The sequence below is a fragment of the Nerophis ophidion genome, linkage group LG05 (assembly GCF_033978795.1).
Source record: "Nerophis ophidion isolate RoL-2023_Sa linkage group LG05, RoL_Noph_v1.0, whole genome shotgun sequence".
NCBI classification, from domain to species: domain Eukaryota; kingdom Metazoa; phylum Chordata; class Actinopteri; order Syngnathiformes; family Syngnathidae; genus Nerophis; species Nerophis ophidion.
The window spans coordinates 16,442,931-16,463,716 of NC_084615.1; the positions used below are offsets into that span (position 1 = coordinate 16,442,931).

Sequence of the window (20,786 nt, forward strand, 5' to 3'; positions counted from 1 at the left end):
GTCTTGTGCAGTTGTTGTTTTTTTTCATACACCAATGTAATCGAGGACTCCTGGCTCAGTAAAGTATGATGAGGTACAACAAAAATTACCATTAACCAAAGTAGGGTTTGAACCCAGTACCTTTCATTCCATGTGAGCAGTCTTAACTCCTGGTCTCGTGCAGAACAGATTGTGTTCCATACACAAATGTAATCGAGGACTTCTGGTTCATTAAAGTATGATGAGGTGGAAAAAAATGCTGTCAACTAGGGCGCGGTTAGAACCCAGCCCCTCTCATTCCAAGTCAGCAGCCTTAACCACTAGGCTATCCTTGGTCTGGTGAGGAGCAGATTTATTTCCATACACAAATGTTATCTACGACTTCTGGCAAGCGGAAGTATGATGAGGTAGAACAAAATATGGCCAACCGGAGTTGGGTTGGAACCCAGTACACGGCCAAACAGAGATGGGTTGGAATCCAGTACCTTTCATTTTAATTCATCAGTCTTAACGTCAGTCTTGTGATCACAAGATTTTGGCCCATACACAAATGTAATCCTGGACTCTTGGCTCAATAAAGTATGATGAGGTAGAACAAATATACCATTAACCAGAGTGGGGTTTGAACCTAGTACCTTTCATTCCTTGTCAGCAGTCTTAACCCCTGGTCTATCCTGGATTTTGTGAAAAACAGAATGTGTTCCATACACAAAGGACTCCTGGTTCAGTAAAGTATGAAGAGGTGGAACAAAATGCTAACAACAGGAGTTGGAACCCAGTACCTTTTGTTTTAATTCAGCAGTCTTAACCATTTGGCTATCGTCAGTCATGTGAGGCCACCTTAACAACAAAGCGCTGCGGGAAACCCTGCATACTATGCAAATATGAAAAAGCTTATTGTGAAAAATTTGTTATAATTTCACAAGAAAATGGTCACAATTTCACAAGAAAAACTTTGAATTTTGGCAGTATTATAATAAAAGTCGTCATTTTATTCAACGCAAGTCAAAAACTGAACATTTGTGCAATATTATGATAAAAGTTGTAATTTTACTCAATAACAGTCGCAATTTTACAAAAAAAGCTTCAAATTTGGGCAATTTTAGAGTCGTAATTTTATTCAACAAAAGCAACAGTTTATAAGAAAACTAAACATTTATTGGCAATATTGTAATACTAATCGGAATTTTACTTGGGAAAATTGTCACAAAAGTCAAAATTTTACTCAAAAATGTCACTTTTTTACAAAAACAACAAAAAAAATGGTCAATATCGTGATACAAGTCTGAATTTTGCATTGAAAATTAATATTTTTACATAAAAAAGTAATCATCTCACAAAAAGAACATTCCCAATTTTCTAAGAAAAAAAGTCGACCCATGCTAAGAAAAAGACAGCTTTTAGTTCATTTATTTGTATTTTTTTGTTTTTAATCTTCATTATTTACTTTAAGGTAGTACATTATGTCTCTACATTAATATTTATTTTATTTTTTTAATTAATTTGCATTTGAATTTCTTACACACATTTCTTATTTCATATGTTGGCCAGAGGAGGAGCACTTTTAAAAGCGAGACACAGTAACTTTGAAAAATCTTGTTGTTAATCCCATGGTCTTGTTGTATCATATATTGCTGCCTTTGCCCTAATCAATGTTTACTTTTGTATGCACATTAAAGGCCTACTGAAATGAGACTTTCTTATTTAAACGGGGATAGCAGGTCCATTCTATGTGTCATACTTGATCATTTCGCGATATTGCCATATTTTTGCTGAAAGGATTTAGTAGAGAACAACGACAATAAAGTTCGCAACTTTTGGTTGCTACCGGAAGTATCAGACGATATGCGCGTGACATCACGGGTTGTGGAGCTCCTCACATCAGAACATTGTTTACAATCATGGCCACCAGCAGCGAGAGCGATTCGGACCGAGAAAGCGACGATTTCCCCATTAATTTGAGCGAGGATGAAAGATTTGTGGATGAGGAAAGTGAGAGTGAAGGACTAGGGGGAAAAAAAAAATCTGCTTATTGTGTTACTTGTGTTTTAGGGAGATTATATGGTCGTACCTGTACAACCTGAAGGTCGGCCCCGCACTTTTCTTCAGCACCAGTCGACGGGTGGTGGCAATGCCCATCTCTGCCCTTCGCAAGGGACCCTCTTTGAAACACGATCTTTCGAAATGATCGCTGCATAATACACTGTACTTTGTGTGTGTGGTCCAATCCAACCGTGTTCGCTTGACATCTCTGTTCCATAGTAAAGCTTGACTGTCATCTTCGGTAATGTAAACAATGAAACACCGGCTGTGTTTGTGTTGCTAAAGGCGGCCGCAATACACTGCTTCCCACCTACAGCTTTCTTCTTTGACGTCTCCATTATTCATTGAACAAATTGCAAAAGATTCAGCAACACAGATGTCCATAACACTGTGGAATTATAAATAAATAAATGGGTTGTACTTGTATAGCGCTTTTCTACCTTCAAGGTACTCAATTATGCGATGTAAACAGACGGCTTATAGCTGGGAACGGTGCTGGAACAAGATGTCCTCTACAATACGTGACGTCACGCGCACGCGTCATCATACCGCAACGTTTTAGCATGATACTTCCGCGCAAAATTTAAAATTGCAATTTAGTAAACTAAAAAGGCCGTATTGGCATGTGTTGCAATGTTAATATTTCATCATTGATATATAAACTATCAGACTATGCTCGGTAGTAGTGGCTTTCAGTAGGCCTTTAAATCAACAAAATATCCTGACTTTGGAGCAATGTTCACAGACTCTAGTACTTGGCTCTCTATTAGATGCAATGTTATTGAGACCATGATTTATGTCATCACTTGTTCACACCTCCTCATATGGAAGATACTTTTCCTTCTTCATGTCTCAAGAAGGATAGATATACACGCACACACACACACACACACACAAACACGCAGAGAGTGAAACCACTGGCATACCAGAGTCTATATTTAAAAACGAAGCCTATGGATGTTTTTCTTTTATTTCTACTTTCTCTCCAACATTGGCCAGAAGCGAGGAAAAATGACGAGTGGATACTTTTAGAGAATAATGAATAAAAAAAAACATAAAAAGGAGGACGACAAATATCGCCCCGCCCATGTCTGTCCTCCCGCCACAAATGCCAGAAGGAGGCGGGGCCAGGTCTTAAAATGGAAGCTGTGTGGAAAGCGTTCACATCCTGTTTACGCCGGGCGGGCAGACTTGAGGGACCACAGGGCGCTGGCAGCCAGGGAGGACCCGGGCTGGGACACGGCTCCTCTTTCTTCATCTCGCCAAGGTCCGGGGCAAACGGCACGGGCGAGAGCAGTTGTATTTACAGGAAGTTGATGCGGGGGTGGGGGCGGGACCCGTCAGCGACACTTGCAGGTTTTCACCACCATGTTGGAGAGCTGCTCCACGCGGGGCGAGCGGCCGATGAAGTACATGATGGTGAGGGGCTCCAGGTCCTGGGGGACGCAGCAGGGCGAGGCCGAGGCTTCCGGGTTGAGTTTGTTGTACAGCGGCAGAATCTTGAAACGACAAAAGCATATTTCAGCTTTTTTTCATGTCAGCGTGACCACAGGCGTCTCTATTTTTTCCTCCTCCGAGGTCATTCCAGTGGAACTCCTGCTTGTTTGACCACACTCACGGCTTCTTGTCATAGCTGGTGTCCTCCCAAGGGACAATACAAGTACGCTCACTTTAGAGTAGTCAGTGTGGGCCTTAAAGCTACAGTGGGACAAAAAAGTATTTAGTCAGCCACCGATTGTGCAAGTTCTCCCACTTAAAATGATGACAGAGGTCTGTAATTTTCATCATAGGTACACTTCAACTGTGAGAGACAGAATGTGAAAAAATAATCCAGGAATTCACATTTTAATAATTTTAAATAATTTATTTGTAAATTATGGTGGAAAATAAGTATTTGGTCAACCATTCAAAGCTCTTACTGTTGGAAGGAGGTTTTGGCTCAAAATCTCACGATACATGGCCCCATTCATTCTTTCCTTAACACGGATCAATCGTCCTGTCCACTTAGCAGAAAAACAGCCCCAAAGCATGATGTTTCCACCCCCATGTTTCACAGTAGGTATGGTGTTCTTGGGATGCAACTCAGTATTCTTCTTCCTCCAAACACGACGAGTTGAGTTTATACCAAAAAGTTATATTTTGGTTTCATCTGACCACATGACATTCTCCCAATCCTCTGCTGTATCATCCATGTGCTCTCTGGCAAACTTCAGACGGGCCTGGACATGCACTGGCTTAAGCAGGGGGACATGTCTGGCACTGCAGGATTTAATTCCCTGTCGGCGTCGTGTGTTACTGATGGTAACCTTTGTTACTTTGGTCCCAGCTCTCTGCAGGTAATTTACCAGGTCCCCCCGTGTGGTTCTGGGATTTTTGCTCACCGTTCTCATCATCATTTTGACCCCACAGGATGAGATCTTGCGTGGAGCCCCAGATCGAGGGAGATTATCAGTGGTCTTGTATGTCTTCCATTTTCTGATAATTGCTCCGCCAGTTGATTTTTTCACACCAAGCTGCTTGCCTATTGTAGATTCACTTTTCCCAGTCTGGTGCAGGTCTACAATTCTTTTCCTGGTGTCCTTCGACAGCACTTTGGTCTTGGCCACAGTGGAGTTTGGAGTCTGACTGTTTGAGGCTGTGGACAGGTGTCTTTTATACAGATAACGAGTTCAAACAGGTTCCATTAATACAGGTAACGAGTGGAGGACAGAAGAGCTTCTTAAAGAAGAAGTTACAGGTCTGTGAGAGCCAGAGATATTCCTTGTTTGAAGTGACCAAATACTTATTTTCCACCATAATATACAATAAAATTCTTTAAAATTCCTACAATGTGAATTCCTGGATTTTTTTTTCCACATTCTGTCTCTCACAGTTGAAGTGTACATATGATGAACATTACAGACCTCTGTCATCATTTTAAGTGGGAGAACTTGCACAATCGCTGGCTGACTAAATACTTCTTTGCCCTACTGTACCTTGGAGTGATGCCACACACAGTGTGAATAATCATGTCAACCTTTGGCAACGATTCGAGTTGGAACCATTTCTTGATTCGAAATACATGCTTATTTTCAAACATTTGTTTATTGGAATCTTTCAATCAAAGACGTCAAATGTTATTTTTTTCCGCTCCAAACAAGTTACCCACAAAAGTATACCTCAAATAAAATAAAACCTCACATTTTTAGCACAGCTTTGATCTAATTTCTATGCCTACTTGTTTTTAAATACACTGCTTGCCTATTTGTTTTATCCAGTGCTTTCATGCTTTTATTTCTATTTGTATCTATGTTTCTGTTTTATCTATTGTTTATCTAGTGTTTTTTCATGTTTTCATTTGTATTTCAATGTTCTATTATATATTCTAACTTTAAATTTTTCTTTTTTTTAATACTTTGCAGCACTTTCATAATTTATTATTCTTAAAAACATGTATCAGTCAAACTGCACTCCTGAGTGTCCCCAACACGGTTTAGCAATACACAAAGGCAGACAAAAGGCTCATCAATTATCTACTTTTCAATTTGAGATCCGCCTCTTTTACATATTTTAGGAAACCCCCCCAGACTTCCGTAAACTTCAGCCTAATTTTCTCCAATTGAAGGGAACAAAGCACATCTGTAATCCTGCGGGTGTGGCAGGGAGGTGCTGCAGCCTTCCACTTTAGCACAATGAGTCTCCGAGCCAACAAAGTAGTGAACGCTATCAAGCTCTTTTTGGATTTACTAAAAGGAGATGACATTTTGAGATAGGCACCAGTGCCTCCCACTACCCCAAAGGGAATAAGCGGTAGGAATTGGATGGATGGAGATGATAGAGGGGCCTCCCCCAAATAGTCCGCTTAGAGCAGCGATGTCCAAACATTTTGACTGGAGGACTGCATTAGGCTAAAATATCTGCATTAAAAGTATGTGTGTGTGTGTGTGTGTGTGTGTGTGTATGTATATACATACATACATATATACATATATATATATATATATATATATATATATATATATATATATATATATATATATATATATATATATAAATATATATATATATATATATATATATAAACACCTTATTCAAATTCTGTTCTTAAGAGTTATGATCTTCAAAGGGTTGAATTATTTTGTCAATGAGATATTAAGAAAAATGTCCTTTTTTGGTATTTTGTAAAATACAGTGTTACAATTTAAGTTGCATTTGTCTATTTGACACATCTTTGTTTGATATGACTATAAACAAAATACGGAATAAATGACCAACTTGCTAAAACACCAAAATTGTGTGGGGGTTGAGTCATTTTGATCACAACTGTGTATATATATATATATATATATATATATATATGTAAACACACACACACATATGTGAGTGTGTACATACATATGTATATATATATACATATGAAAACACACACACACACACACACACACATATATATATATATATATATATACTGAATGTGTATATATTTAAAAGTGAAAAAAAACATACAGACAATATTCGTAAAAAAAGTTAAAAAAAAAAATACATATCCATCTATCCATCCATGTTGTGAACTTGATGTTTTTGTCAACTAAGTTCATGTGCTCGGTGAAGGCTGATTTTCACCTTATATATATCCCCGCTGTACAGTAAGTACAGTGTGGATATGCTCCATGAAAGTTGTTGTCTGGACAGGAGAAAGTCAAAGTTTTGTGGGGTGTAAAATTGGTGCTATGAGACAGAGCCCACTGTATAGTTGCATAGGTTTCATGAGGACATTTACAACTGAGGTAAACCAGCTTGGGCTAACGAGGTTGTCGAGACGACCACAAACGATGCACATGAAGCTTATTTTAAAAGGACAACACGTCACTGGGCTTTTCTGTACATTCAAGTCCAGACTGCTGCTTTTTTTCACTGATTTATGGAGCAAATATTAAAAGAAGCCTAATTGTTTTTATACTTTTTTTTTTACAATACCTACCAATATCACAAATATTTTTCTTTGATGTTATCTAATGGACATTTATTTGTATTTTGGTCAGATTTCCTAGTATGATATACATCCATCCATGTATACAAAGGTTTTTTCTGATGAAGGTCTTTATTTGTACAAAAGCAATTCTGATATTTACCAACATTGCAGGTATATTTAAGAGTAATTCTAATAGAAGGTCTTTATTTGTACTAAAGTATTTTTGGTATGTTATGTACCTATTGTGTGTGTGTGCGTGCGTGTGTATGTGTATGTGTATATATATGTATATATATATATGTATATATATATATATATTCTAAAATGTATTAATTGCACAAACATTTATTTTTACATAATTTAGTAATATTACGTGTGTATATATTTTTGATTTCGAGAGAAGGTATTTTATTACTATATATATATATATATATATATATATATATACATATATATATATATATATATATATACATACACATACATACATACATATACACACATACTTATATATATCCACACACACATTTTAATTTTCCTGATCAAGATATATATATATATATATATATATATATATATATATACATACACATACATACATACATATACACACATACTTATATATATCCACACACACATTTTAATTTTCCTGATCAAGATATATATATATATTCATATATATGCATATTCATATATATGCATATTCATATACATATATGATTGAAACTTTTAAAATTAAAGTTAAAGTACCAATGCACACACACTAGGTGTGGTGAAATTATTCTCTGCGTTTTGACCCATCACCCTTGATCACCCCCTGGGTGGTGAGAGGAGCAGTGAGCAGCAGAGGTGGCCGCGCCCGGGAATCATTTCTAACCCTTATTAGTAGATTGCACAGTACAGGATATATTCCGTAAAATTTACCAATAAATGGTATCACCCCAATAAGTTTTTCAACTTTTTTAAGTCGGGGTCCACGTTCATTAATTCATATATAGGCAGTATATATCTATTTATATTTTAACTTCCAATAGAGAAAGTATTTATTTGTATTTATTTATACCCATACTGTACATATATTACTAATTGAATAATGCTCTTATTTGTAATAGAGAAGGTATATATCTGTATGAAAGCCTTTTTGCTAATAATATTTACCAACATTATTTTTATATAAATATATTTTGTGATCGAGAAGGTACAAAATAATTTTTGACATTAATATGTACTAGTAATACATATTTAATTGCAATAGAGATGGCCTTTTTGTACAAAATGACGTGACATAAAAATGTGAACACTAACAGTGGAAAAGAGAGAGGCCCACCATGTTGTAGTGGTTGTTGGCGCTCCACAGGTAAGGACAGTTTCCAGCACAGAAGTTGGCCTTGTAACCTTTGGGCTCGTGGATCCACTTCCAGTTGAGGTCCCGCCTGAAGTCGATGTAGAGCGAGCGCAGGCAGCAGCCCGACTCGGAGCCGCTGACAAGGAGAAGCAGCGAGGAGATTGAAGCGTAATGACAATGCTCGAGCTGCCAGCGTGAGCTAGACTAAATCAAACACGCAGCAGTCTAAACACTGACACACTATTGTTAACCCGGCCACACAACAGTCTGCAAAGGTTCACGCTGACAAAGTGCGAGTATGTGGCGTCCTACCGGGAGCAGGTGGCGGCGTCGGTGGCCGCCGCCGCCCTTTTCTTGCGGTTTCTCTTGGTGGGCTTATCCACTCTGTCGCTGGGCAGCAGGGTGAGGATGAGGTGAGGCGTCTTGGTGCTGAAATCCCCCTGACCTTTTACCTGGCTTTGGTTTTTGATCTGGCGGAGCTGCTCGTCGTCCACGCCTACAGAAGAAGTGACTTATTTCATTATATTTGTACTTGACATGATTATAACTAGCCTGCTTACCTTTACACAGCAAATTAGTGTTATCCTTTATTTGGTGCCGGTACACAAATTATATAGATATACTGTAGTATATGCTAATTAGCCTTAAAGTGTGGTAAAGCGACACGGTTTTAAATGTTTATTCTTGCATTTACAAACGACTCAGCCTATAGGGAAGGCCTATAAAAAAACAAGCCCCAAGCTTGTCTTCACAGCAGAATCAAACATTGATATTTCTTGTTGACATAGGAGTAAAAAAAAAAAAAAAAGGAAAACATTTGGCCTGAGTGTAAATTTAGACTAAAGAGCAGTAATTTGGGCTCGTGCTTTAAGACTTGTTACTCAATAGTTTGGCAGTGTGGTGGAAACAGTATGGCCATTATTTAACATGATGGTGTGACTGCCACACATTACATACCCTCAAATTGATTTACATTAGGTACACCCTACACATGAGTTCTATTAATACTGCAATATCTAAACGTTTGTTATCGCAGTTTTATTGTGTGTATTTTAAAGTTAAATGGAGTAATAAAATATTACAAACACGCAACTCCACTCTAATAGATGCCGGGCCTCAACTATTCCCTTCCGTTTCCTCCTTAGGAAATCATACAAAAGCCAAAAGCAGTGAAGTTGTCACGTTGTGTAAATGGTAAATAAAAAGAAAATACAATGATTTGCCAGTCCTTTTCTACTTATATTCAATTGAATAGACTGCAAAGACAAGATATGTAATGTTCACACGGAGAAACTGAATTTTCAAATAATCATTAATTTTGAATTTATTGGCAGCAACACATTTGCAAAAAATTCTCACAGGGGAATTTTTACCAGTGTGTTACATGGCCTTTCCTTTTAACAACACTCAGTAAAGGTTTGGGAACTGAGGAGACACAATTTTGAAGTGGAATTATTTCCCATTCTTGCTTGACGTACAGCTTAAGTTGTTCAATAGTCTCCCTTCTCATATTTTAGCCTTCATATTGCACCAAACATTTTCAATGTCTGGACTACAGGCAGGCCAGTTTAGTACCCGCACTCTTTTACTACGAAGCCACGCTGTTGTAACACGTGGCTTGGCATTGTCTTGCTGAAATAAGCAGGGACGTCTATGATAACGTTGCTTGGATGGCAACACATGTTGCTCCAAAACCTGTATGTACCCTTTTCAGTCTTTTATGCCACTTGTGCCAGCTTTTTTGAAACATGTTTGTCATGATCCGCGGCTCGGATCATGTCATATTTTGGTTTTGTTCGGTTTGAATGTCACATCCTGTTTGGTATTTGTCTTCCTTAGTTCCTGGTGGCACTTCCTGTTTTTTTCCGTTGCCATAGTAACGTATTAGTGTCACCTGCCTTTTGTTTTTGACGCGCACCTGCCTCCTAATTTCTGTCCTTATATAAGCCTGCCTTTTCCGTTACTCAGTCTTGCAGTCTAGTTTGTATTCGATGCAACAGGTGACGTCGCTGACTCCCGCTTATTGTAAAAGACTTTTGTACTTGTTAGCTTCCACGCTATTCCGTTGCTTGTCTCTAGCTCACATGCTAGCGCTTTTTGTTCTTTCTAGCTCTCATGCTAGTTATGTTTGTTTTGTCTGTAGTGCCTTGTGCAAGTGTTTTTGTTTTTAGTTTGTTCATTAGTATAAATAAATAATTTCTTACCTTCATGCTGTGTCTTATCCGACTGCATCAACGAGAGAACGCACCCACATCACCACAATGCCAGCAAAACGTCACAATGTTGAAGGCATCAAATTCCAAATGAGCTAATATTTGCAAAAAATAACAAAAGTTTCGACGTGTGAACATGAAATATCTGGTCTTTGCAGTCTATTCAGTTAAATATAAGTTGAAAAGGATTTGCAAGTCATTTTATTCTGTTTTTATTTACCATTTACACAACTTGACAACTTCACTGCTTTTGGGGTTTGTACAATACAAAATACAATATATATACTGTAATAAAATATCTACATTTTATAACGAACAATTTACAGTCATGATCCCCGCGACCCCAAAAGGGAATAAGCGGTAAATAATGGATGGATGGATGTTGTTATGACAAACAATGATAGGTAACGGTAATCCAAACGGCTATCATTAGCTAACACAACACGTACATGCACGTGCACGTGTTACCAATAGTGTATGTCATTTCATCCTAAATCCTTAAAATACATTGGAAAGTTAGCACCCCCTAGACCAGGGGTCACCAACGCGGTGCCCGCAGGCACCAGGTAGCCCGTAAGCAGCAGATGAGTAGCCCGCTGGCCTGTTCTAAAAATAGCTCAAATAGCAGCACTTACCAGTGAGCTGCCTCTATTTTTTAAATTTTATTTATTTACTAGCAAGCTGGTTTCGCTTTGCTCGACATTTTTAATTCTAAGAGAGACAAAACTCAAACAGAATTAGAAAATCCAAGAAAATATTTTAAAGACTTGCTCTTCACTTGTTTAAATAAATTAATTTATTTTTTTACTTTGCTTCTTATAACTCTCAGAAAGACAATTTCAGAGAAAAAATACAACCTTAAAAATGATTTTAGGATTTTTAAACACATATACCTTTTAAATTCCTTCTTCTTTTTTCTTGACAATTTAAATCAATGTTCAAGTAATTTTTTTTTTATTGTAAAGAATAATAAATACATTTTAATTTTATTCTTCATTTTAGCTTCTGTTTTTTCGACAAAGAATATTTTTGAAATATTTCTTCAAACTCATTATGATTAAAATTCCCCAAAATTATTCTGGCAAATTTAGAAAATCTTTAGAATCAAATTCATATCTTATTTCAAAGTCTTTTGAATTTCTTTTAAAATTTTTGTTCTGGAAAATCTAGAAGAAATAATGATTTGTCTTTGTTAGAAATATAGCTTCGTCCAATTTGTTATATATTCTAACAAAGTGCAGATTGGATTTTAACCTATTTAAAACATGTCTTCAAAATTGTAAAATTAATCTTGATCAGGAAAAATTACTAATGGTGTTCCATAAATTCTTTTTTTAATTTTTTTAAAAAGATTCGAATTAGCTAGTTTTTATTTTCTTTTTTTTGGTTGAATTTTGAATTTTAAAGAGTCGAAATTGTTTCAAAATTAAATTTTCATTTTTTTCCTGTTTTCTCCTGTTTTAAACCATTCAATTAAGTGGGTTTTTTTTCATCATTTATTCTCTACAAAAACCTTCCATAAAAGGAAATAAAATGTACGACGGAATGACAGACAGAAATACCCATTTTTTATATATATATATATAGATTTATTTATTAAAGGTAAATTGAGCAAACTGGCTATTTCTGGCAATTTATTTAAGTGTGTATCAAACTGGTAGCCCTTCGCATTAATCCGTACCCAAGAAGTAGCTCTTGGTTTCAAAAAGGTTGGTGACCCCTGCTCTAACCATTAGGCCACTGAAAGAACTATAGAAGTCCCTTGTGTAGTCGAATAGTTTGTGCACTGCTTGCTGTACAACAGCCATATGCGGTTCTCTCCAAGGTTTCTCATAGTCATCATTGTCGACGTCCCACTGGGGTGAGCTTTTCCTTGCCCTTATGTGGGCTCTACCGAGGATGTCGTTATGGTTTGTGCAGCCCTTTGAGACACTTGTGATTTAGGGCTGTATAAATAAACATTGATTGATTGATTGGACTGAACCCAAATAGGTGAAATGACATAATCGCCCACGGTAGACCAGACAAGATCTCACGGTTAGTGCCGTGGCACAGTGGTTGAAAAACACTGGTGTATGTGATGAAAGATTATGATTATTGCCTTTTTTAGGTTTTGCGCACATTTGATTTCTTTTACTTAGACTTGCCGCGTTGGTGCTTTCAGGAACACTCGTAGCAAAATGTGTCTTAAGAATTACAAATAATATCAAGATAATACTTACAAGGGAAACACTAAAGGTTAAAAATATATCAGAGTGGTCACTGCCAACTCAAGCATTCTCCGGCTCTGCTCCCTTGGCCTGGAGCGCGTGCTACTTTTCTCTTATTTTTCATACAATCTTGCACTCTTCTGTCATTCTTGATAACCACTCGAGGAAATCTGAATAAATATACATCCCTTTTTGCGATTTAAACAGTCTGTACAGCCGAAAGCAATGCAAGCACATGGCATTTTTCTTTTAGAAAGGCTAAATGGAGCCCAGTATCCATTGAGAACAGACGCTGGCTTGACCACCACGTGTATTTAATGAGTTGGTTGGGCGTGACCACATTTTCAATCCAAGCAATAGAGGAGACCTATGCAGAGTTGTGTGCAAAGACAGTATGGCCAAATCATTTTCATGCCATCTCCTCAATGATTGGTCAAAAGGCACTCAGATGACTACAGGGCGCCATTACTGCTACTAACGAAGCTTCTTTGTTAAGTTTTCAACACGTAAAAACGCCTTGTTGTGCAGCATGTCGCTACTACTAGTTTTTACATCGCCATACTTGCCAACCCTCCCGGATTTTCCGGGAGACTCCCGAAATTCAGCGCCTCTCCCGAAAACCTCCCGGAAGAAATTTTCTCCTGAAAATCTCCCAAAATCCAGCCGGAGCTGGAGGCCACGCCCCCTCCAGCTTTATGCGGACATGAGTGGGGACAGCCTGTTTTCACGTCCGCTTTCCTGTTATTTAAACAGCTTGCCTGCCCAATCACGTTACAACATCTACGGACTTTAATAAAAAACTGCACACACAAGGAGACGAAGCAGAAGAACGAGGAAGTTACAGCCATGGCGACGCCGTCTGTAAGAGAGTGATTCTATGTTGTCTGTTGCCATCTCCTGGTGAATGTTGGCTATAGCGTTATGGGGTTCCTTTTTGATTATCCAACGATTTACGTGGTGTTGTGCACCTGACGGCAAGTGACTCTCGCCAATACGCCAATTGCAGAACAAAGGTTACTCTAATAGTGAAAGGTAAGGGTTGTTGTTGTTGTTTTTTTTAGTAACCATCAAGCACAGTACAGTTAGTAGAACAACTGTGTTTTAATTACTGTGTATTTGATATTCAACTATTTATTTTATTTATATATATAATAAAATAAATATATATAGCTAGAATTCACTGAAAGTCAAGTATTTCATACATACATATATATTTATATATATATGAAATACTCGAGTTGGTGAATTATACTCCTCCCCTCTTAACCACGCCCCCCGCCCAAACCACGCCCCCAACCACACACCCCCACCCCCCACCTCCCAAAATCGGAGGTCTCAAGGTTGGCAAGTATGTACATCGCTGTCCCCACAACTCGGAAAGAGACAAGTATGAGAAGTGAAGGTTGGCCATCAACACTAGGGAGCCAACGATTACGTCCTATGTGAGGTAAACACATGACACAACATCTGTTTTGTTCAGGAGAGAACACACAGAAAAAAAAACAAATAATAACAAAACCAATTAATACATTTAAGAGACGCTTTGACAAAAACAGACTATCCCTGAATCTAAGTAAAACTAAAATAATGCAATTCGGTAACAGCAGAAAAGAAAGTCAAACACAAATGCACTATATTGCCAAAAGTATTTGGCCACCCATCCAAATGATGAGAATCAGGTGTCCTAATCACTTGGCCCGGTGTATCAAATCAAGCACTTAGGCATGGAGACTGTTTCTACAAACATGTGTGAAAGAATAGGCCGCGCTCAGTGATTTCCAGCGTGGAACTGTCACAGGATGCCACCTGTGCAACAAATCCAATCGTGAAATTTCCTCTTTCCTAAATATTCCAAAGTCCACTTTATTATAAGAAAAGTGAAGAGTTTGGGAACAACAGCAACTCAGCCACCAAGTGGTGGGCCATGTAAACTGACAGAAAGGGGTCAGCATAGCGCAAAGACTTTCTGCAAAGTCAGTTGCTACAGAGCTCCAAACTTCATGTGACCTTCCAAGTAGCCCACGTACAGTACGCAGAGCGCTTCATGGAATGGGTTTCCATGGCCGAGCAGCTGCATCTAAGCCATACATCAACAAGTCCAATGCAAAGCGTGGGATGCAGTGGTGTAAAACACGTCACCACTGGACTCTAGAGCAGTGGAGATGACTTCTCTGGATTGAGAAATCTCGCTTTTCCATCTGGCGATCTGATGGACCAGTCTGGGTTTGGAGGTTGCCAGGAGAACGCTACATTTGCGACTGCATTGTGCTGAGTGTGAAATTTAGTGGAGGAAGAATTATGGTGTGGGGTTGGTTTTTCAGGAGTTGGGCTTGGTCTCTTAGTTCCAGTGAAAGGCAGGTGGCCAAATACTTTCAATCAATCAATCAATGTTTACTTATATAGCCCTAAATCACTAGTGTCTCAAAGGGCTGCACAAACCACCACGACATCCTCGGTAGGCCCACATAAGGGCAAGGAAAACTCACACCCAGTGGGACATTGGTGACAATAATGACCCAGTGGGACGTCGGTGACAATGATGACTATGAGAACCTTAGAGAGGAGGAAAGCAATGGATGTCGAGCGGATCTAACATGATACTGTGAAAGTTCAATCCACAATGGATACAACACAGTCGCGAGAGTCCAGTCCAAAGCGGATCCAACACAGCAGCGAGAGTCCCGTTCACAGCGGAGCCAGCAGGAAACCATCCCAAGCGTAGGCGGACCAGCAGCGCAGAGATGTCCCCAGCCGATACACAGGCGAGCAGTACATGGCCACCGGATCGGACCGGACCCCCTCCACACGGGAGAGTGGGACATAGAAGAAAAAGAAAAGAAACGGCAGATCAACTGGTCTAAAAAGGGAGTCTATTTAAAGGCTAGAGTATACAGATGAGTTTTAAGGTGAGACTTAAATGCTTCTACTGAGGTGGCATCGCGAACTGTTACCGGGAGGGTATTCCAGAGTACTGGAGCCCGAACGGAAAATGCTCTATAGCCCGCAGACTTTTTTTGGGCTTTGGGAATCACTAATAAGCCGGAGTCCTTTGAACGCAGATTTCTTGCCGGGACATATGGTACAATACAATCGGCAAGATAAGATGGAGCTAGACCGTGTAGTATTTTATACGTAAGTAGTAAAACCTTAAAGTCACATCTTAAGTGCACAGGAAGCCAGTGCAGGTGAGCCAGTACAGGTGTAATGTGATCAAACTTTCTTGTTCTTGTCAAAAGTCTAGCAGCCGCATTTTGTACCAACTGTAATCTTTTAATGCTAGACATGGGGAGACCCGAAAATAATACGTTACAGTAATCGAGGCGAGACGTAACAAACGCATGGATAATGATCTCAGAGTCTTTAGTGGACAGAATGGAGCGAATTTTAGCGATGTTACGGAGATGAAAGAAGGCCGTTTTAGTAACGCTTTTAATGTGTGCCTCAAAGGAGAGAGTTGGGTCGAAGATAATACCCAGATTCTTTACCGTGTCGCCTTGTTTAATTGTTTGGTTGTCAAATGTTAAAGTTGTATTATTAAATAGAGTTCGGTGTCTAGCAGGACCGATAATCAGCATTTCCGTTTTTTTGGCGTTGAGTTGCAAAAAGTTAGCGGACATCCATTGTTTAATTTCATTAAGACACGCCTCCAGCTGACTACAATCCGGCGTGTTGGTCAGCTTTAGGGGCATGTAGAGTTGGGTGTCATCAGCATAACAGTGAAAGCTAATACCGTATTTGCGTATGATGTCACCTAGCGGCAGCATGTAGATGCTGAAGAGTGCAGGGCCAAGGACCGAACCCTGGGGAACTCCACACGTTACCTTAACGTAGTCCAAGGTCACATTGTTATGGGAGACACACTGCATCCTATCAGTAAGATAAGAGTTAAACCAAGACAGGGCTAAGTCTGACATACCAATGCGTGTTTTGATACGTTCTAATAAAATATTATGATCGACGGTATCGAAAGCAGCACTAAGATCGAGGAGCAGCAACATAGATGACGCATCAGAATCCATCGTTAGCAATAGATCATTAGTCATTTTTGCGAGGGCTGTCTCCGTGGAGTGATTTGCCCTGAAGCCGGATTGAAAGGTTTCACATAGATTGTTAGACGCTAAGTGTTCATTTAACTGCTCCGCAACAATTTTTTCAAGGATTTTTTAAATAAAGGGAAGGTGAGACACAGGTCGGTAATTTACCATGAGGTCAGCAACATTTGGCAGAAATACCGGACAATTCCACAAACTTTATGGCTGGCTCACATCGTGGTCACTCCGTGATCACGTACGACCGCCAGACACTTCTGGATGTGGACATATCGGGCCGTTTTGGACTGATAGACACTTGCGTGCTAGACTTGCTAACTAGCATGGGAATACATCGGCGGCTACATCCAGCGGCCTGTGAAGCAGGGGAGTCTAGTAGCAGCGGGGGCCGTCTACGGAGCAGACGCCAGCGGTGTGATCGGAAACGCGGATGCCGAGCGGGGCTAAAAACAAAGCAGAAGGCTAATCCCCACAGAACACCACTTTCCTCCATCCCGAAGACGGATTTAGATGGAAAATGCGAGACTACTGGTCTGGGTAAGGAGTCAGTTAAATTAGAACAATTTTTTTCTGCTTTGAGTGTTTCAGAGTTGGACATGTGTTTTACTGAGGTGGCTAACTATGATGCGTGCAGTTTATCAAAGCAACAAACAAACAATCGGAAAATCCCCGTTACTGAGGTGGCTAACTATGATGCGTGCAGTTTATCAAAGCAACAATCAAACAATCGGAACATTCCCGTTACTGAGGTGGCTAACTATGATGCGTGCAGTTTATCAAAGCAACAAACAAACAATCGGAAAATCCCCGTTACTGAGGTGGCTAACTATGATGCGTGCAGTTTATCAAAGCAACAAACAAACAATCGGAAAATCCCCGTTACTGAGGTGGCTAACCATGATGTGTGCAGTTTATCAAAGCAACAAACAAACAATCGGAAAATCCCCGTTACTGAGGTGGCTAACCATGATGCGTGCAGTTTATTAAAGCAACAATCAAACAATCGGAAAATTCCTGTCGTATCAATTCCTAGATATGGTCGTAACTATACTAAATGCACTGGGCATAATAAACACAACATTATTAATATTGCTACTACGGATAATTTGATCAAAAACTCCCTAAAACAGCCCACTACCTATAATATAGGTTTTTTAAACATAAGATCATTGTCTCCTAAAACGTTGTTAGTTAATGATATTATCAGAGACAACAATCTTAACGTCATCGGTCTCAGCGAAACCTGGCTTAAACCAAACGACTTTTTTGCGCTAAATGAGGCATGTCCTCCTAACTTTACACATGCGCATATTGCCCGTCCGCTCAAAAGGGGTGGGGTGGTCGCACTAATATACAACGAAAACTTTAACCTTAGTCCTAACATAAATAATAAATATAAATCGTTTGAGGTGCTTACTATGAGGTCTGTCACACCGCTGCCTCTACACCTGGCTGTTATCTACCGCCCCCCAGGGCCCTGTTCGGACTTTATCAATGAATTCTCAGAGTTCGTTGCTGATCTAGTGACACACGCCGATAATATAATCATAATGGGGGACTTTAATATCCACATGAATACCCCATCGGACCCACCGTGCGTAGCGCTCCAGAGTATAATTGATAGCTGTGGTCTCACACAAATAATAAATGAACCCACGCATCGCAACGGTAATACGATAGACCTAGTGCTTGTCAGGGGCATCACCGTTTCCAAAGTTACGATACTCCCGTATACTAAAGTATTGTCCGATCATTACCTTATAAAATTCGAGGTTCAGACGCATGTTCGTCAAACTAATAATAATAATAACTGCTATAGCAGCCGCAACATTAATACAGCCACAACGACAACTCTTGCTGACCTACTGCCCTCGGTAATGGCACCATTCCCAAAGTATGTGGGCTCTATTGATAACCTCACTAACAACTTTAACGACGCCCTGCGCGAAACCATTGATAACATAGCACCGCTAAAGTTAAAAAAGGCTCCAAAAAAGCGCACCCCGTGGTTTACAGAAGAAACTAGAGCTCAGAAATTATTATGTAGAAAGCTGGAACGCAAATGGCGCACGACTAAACTTGAAGTGCACCATCAAGCATGGAGTGATGGTTTAATAACTTATAAACGCATGCTTACCTTAGCTAAAGCTAAATATTACTCAAATCTCATCCACCGTAATAAAAACGATCCTAAATTTTTGTTTAGTACGGTAGCATCGCTAACCCAACAAGGGACTCCTTCCAGTAGCTCAACCCACTCAGCTGATGACTTTATGCAATTCTTTAGTAAGAAAATAGCAATATAGTGTACAAATAGACCGAGTAGACACTGTAAAAGTACAAGAAACTACATTTTAGGTGTAATATACATGAAAGAAGATCAATAAAGTTCGGGCGGAAGGCGGGGTACACCCTGGACAAGTCGCCACCTCACCGCAGGGCCAACAGAGATAGACAGACAATATTCACACACTAGGGACCATTTAGTGTTGCCAATCAACCTATCCCCAGGTGCATGTCTTTAGAAGTAGGAGGAGCCTATCCCCAGGTGCATGTCTTTGGAAGTAGGAGGAGCCTATCCCCAGGTGCATGTCTTTGGAGGTGGGAGGAAGCTGGAGTACCAGGAGGGAACCCACGCATTCACGGGGAGGACATGCAAACTCCACACAGAAATACCCCGAGCCCGGGATTGAACCCTGACTACTCAGGACCTTTGTATTGTGAGGCAGACGCACTAACCCCTCTCCCACCGTGAAGCCCACAATGACTACAAATACATTGGAGGCAGACACAGTGGACATACTTCACCCCCTACAATACACCTGTGCGAGCAACACATGACAAAGAAGTTGGGAAAGGTGGCAATAAATACTGATAAAGCTGAGGGATGCTCATCAAACACTTATTTGGAACATCCCACAGGTGTGCAGGCTAATTGGGAACAGGTGGGTGCCATGACTTGGTATAAAAACAGATTCCCAAAAAATGCTCAGTCTTTCACAAGAAAGGATGGGGCGAGGTACACCCCTTTGTCCACAACTGCGCGAGCAAATAGTCAAACAGTTTAAGAACAACGTTTTTCAAAGTGCAATTGCAAGAAATTTAGGGATTTCAACATTTACGCTCCATAATATCATCAAAAGGTTCAGAGAATTTCGAGAAATCACTCCACTTAAGCGGCATGGCCGCAAACCAACATTGAATGACCGTGACCTTCGATCCCACAAACGGCACTGTATCAAAAACCGACGTCAATCTCTAAACGATATCACCACATGGGCTCAGGAACACTTCAGAAAACCACTGACACTAAATACAGTTTGTCGCTATATCTGTAATTGCATGTTAAAGCTCTACTATGCAAAACAAAAGCCATTTATCAACAACATTCAGAAACGCCACCAGCCTCTCTGGGCCCGAGATAATCTAAGATAGACTGATGCAAAGTGGAAAAGTGTTCTGTGGTCTGACGAGTCCACATTTCAAATTGTTTTTGGAAACTGTGGAAATTTGTGTCCTCGGGAACAAAGAGGAAAATAACCATCCGGATTGATATAGGCGCAAAGTTCAAAAGCTAGCATCTGTGATGGTATGGGGTTGTTTTAGTGCCCAAGGCATGGGTAACTTACAGATCTGCGAAGGCACCATTAATGCTGAAAGTTACATACAGGTTTTGGAGCAACATATACTGCCATTCAAGCAACGTCATCATGGACGCCCCTGCTTATTTCAGCAAGACAATGCCACACCACGTGTTACAGCGTGGCTTCATGGTAAAAGAGTGCGGGTACTAGACTGGCCTGCCTGTAGTCCAGACCTGTTTCCCATTGAAAATGTTGAAGCCTAAAATACGACAACAGAAACCCCGGACTGTTGAACAACTTAAGCTGTACATCAAGCAAGAATGGGAAAGAATTCCTTATCTTAGTATCTTGTCCTCTGTGTGCATCCCGCTATATTACTAAAATAGATGACCGTTGTCCTAACCTGCCCCCA

At 39.8% G+C, this 20,786-nt stretch overlaps 1 protein-coding gene across 1 annotated transcript in view; it reads right to left on the reverse strand.

Moving 5' to 3' along the window:
* Window positions 1-950: 950 nt before the first annotated feature.
* The window catches only part of tgfb5 (transforming growth factor, beta 5), a 37,603-nt gene continuing 17,767 nt past the window's right edge, over window positions 951-20,786 (reverse strand). Inside the window, exons 5-7 of the mRNA XM_061900204.1 lie at window positions 8,631-8,814; window positions 8,301-8,454; window positions 951-3,521 (exon numbers count right to left, since the gene is read on the reverse strand). Of these exons, the coding sequence (XP_061756188.1) occupies window positions 3,363-3,521; window positions 8,301-8,454; window positions 8,631-8,814 (497 nt within the window). The 3' untranslated portion in view covers window positions 951-3,362. The remainder of the gene's footprint in view (window positions 3,522-8,300; window positions 8,455-8,630; window positions 8,815-20,786) is intronic.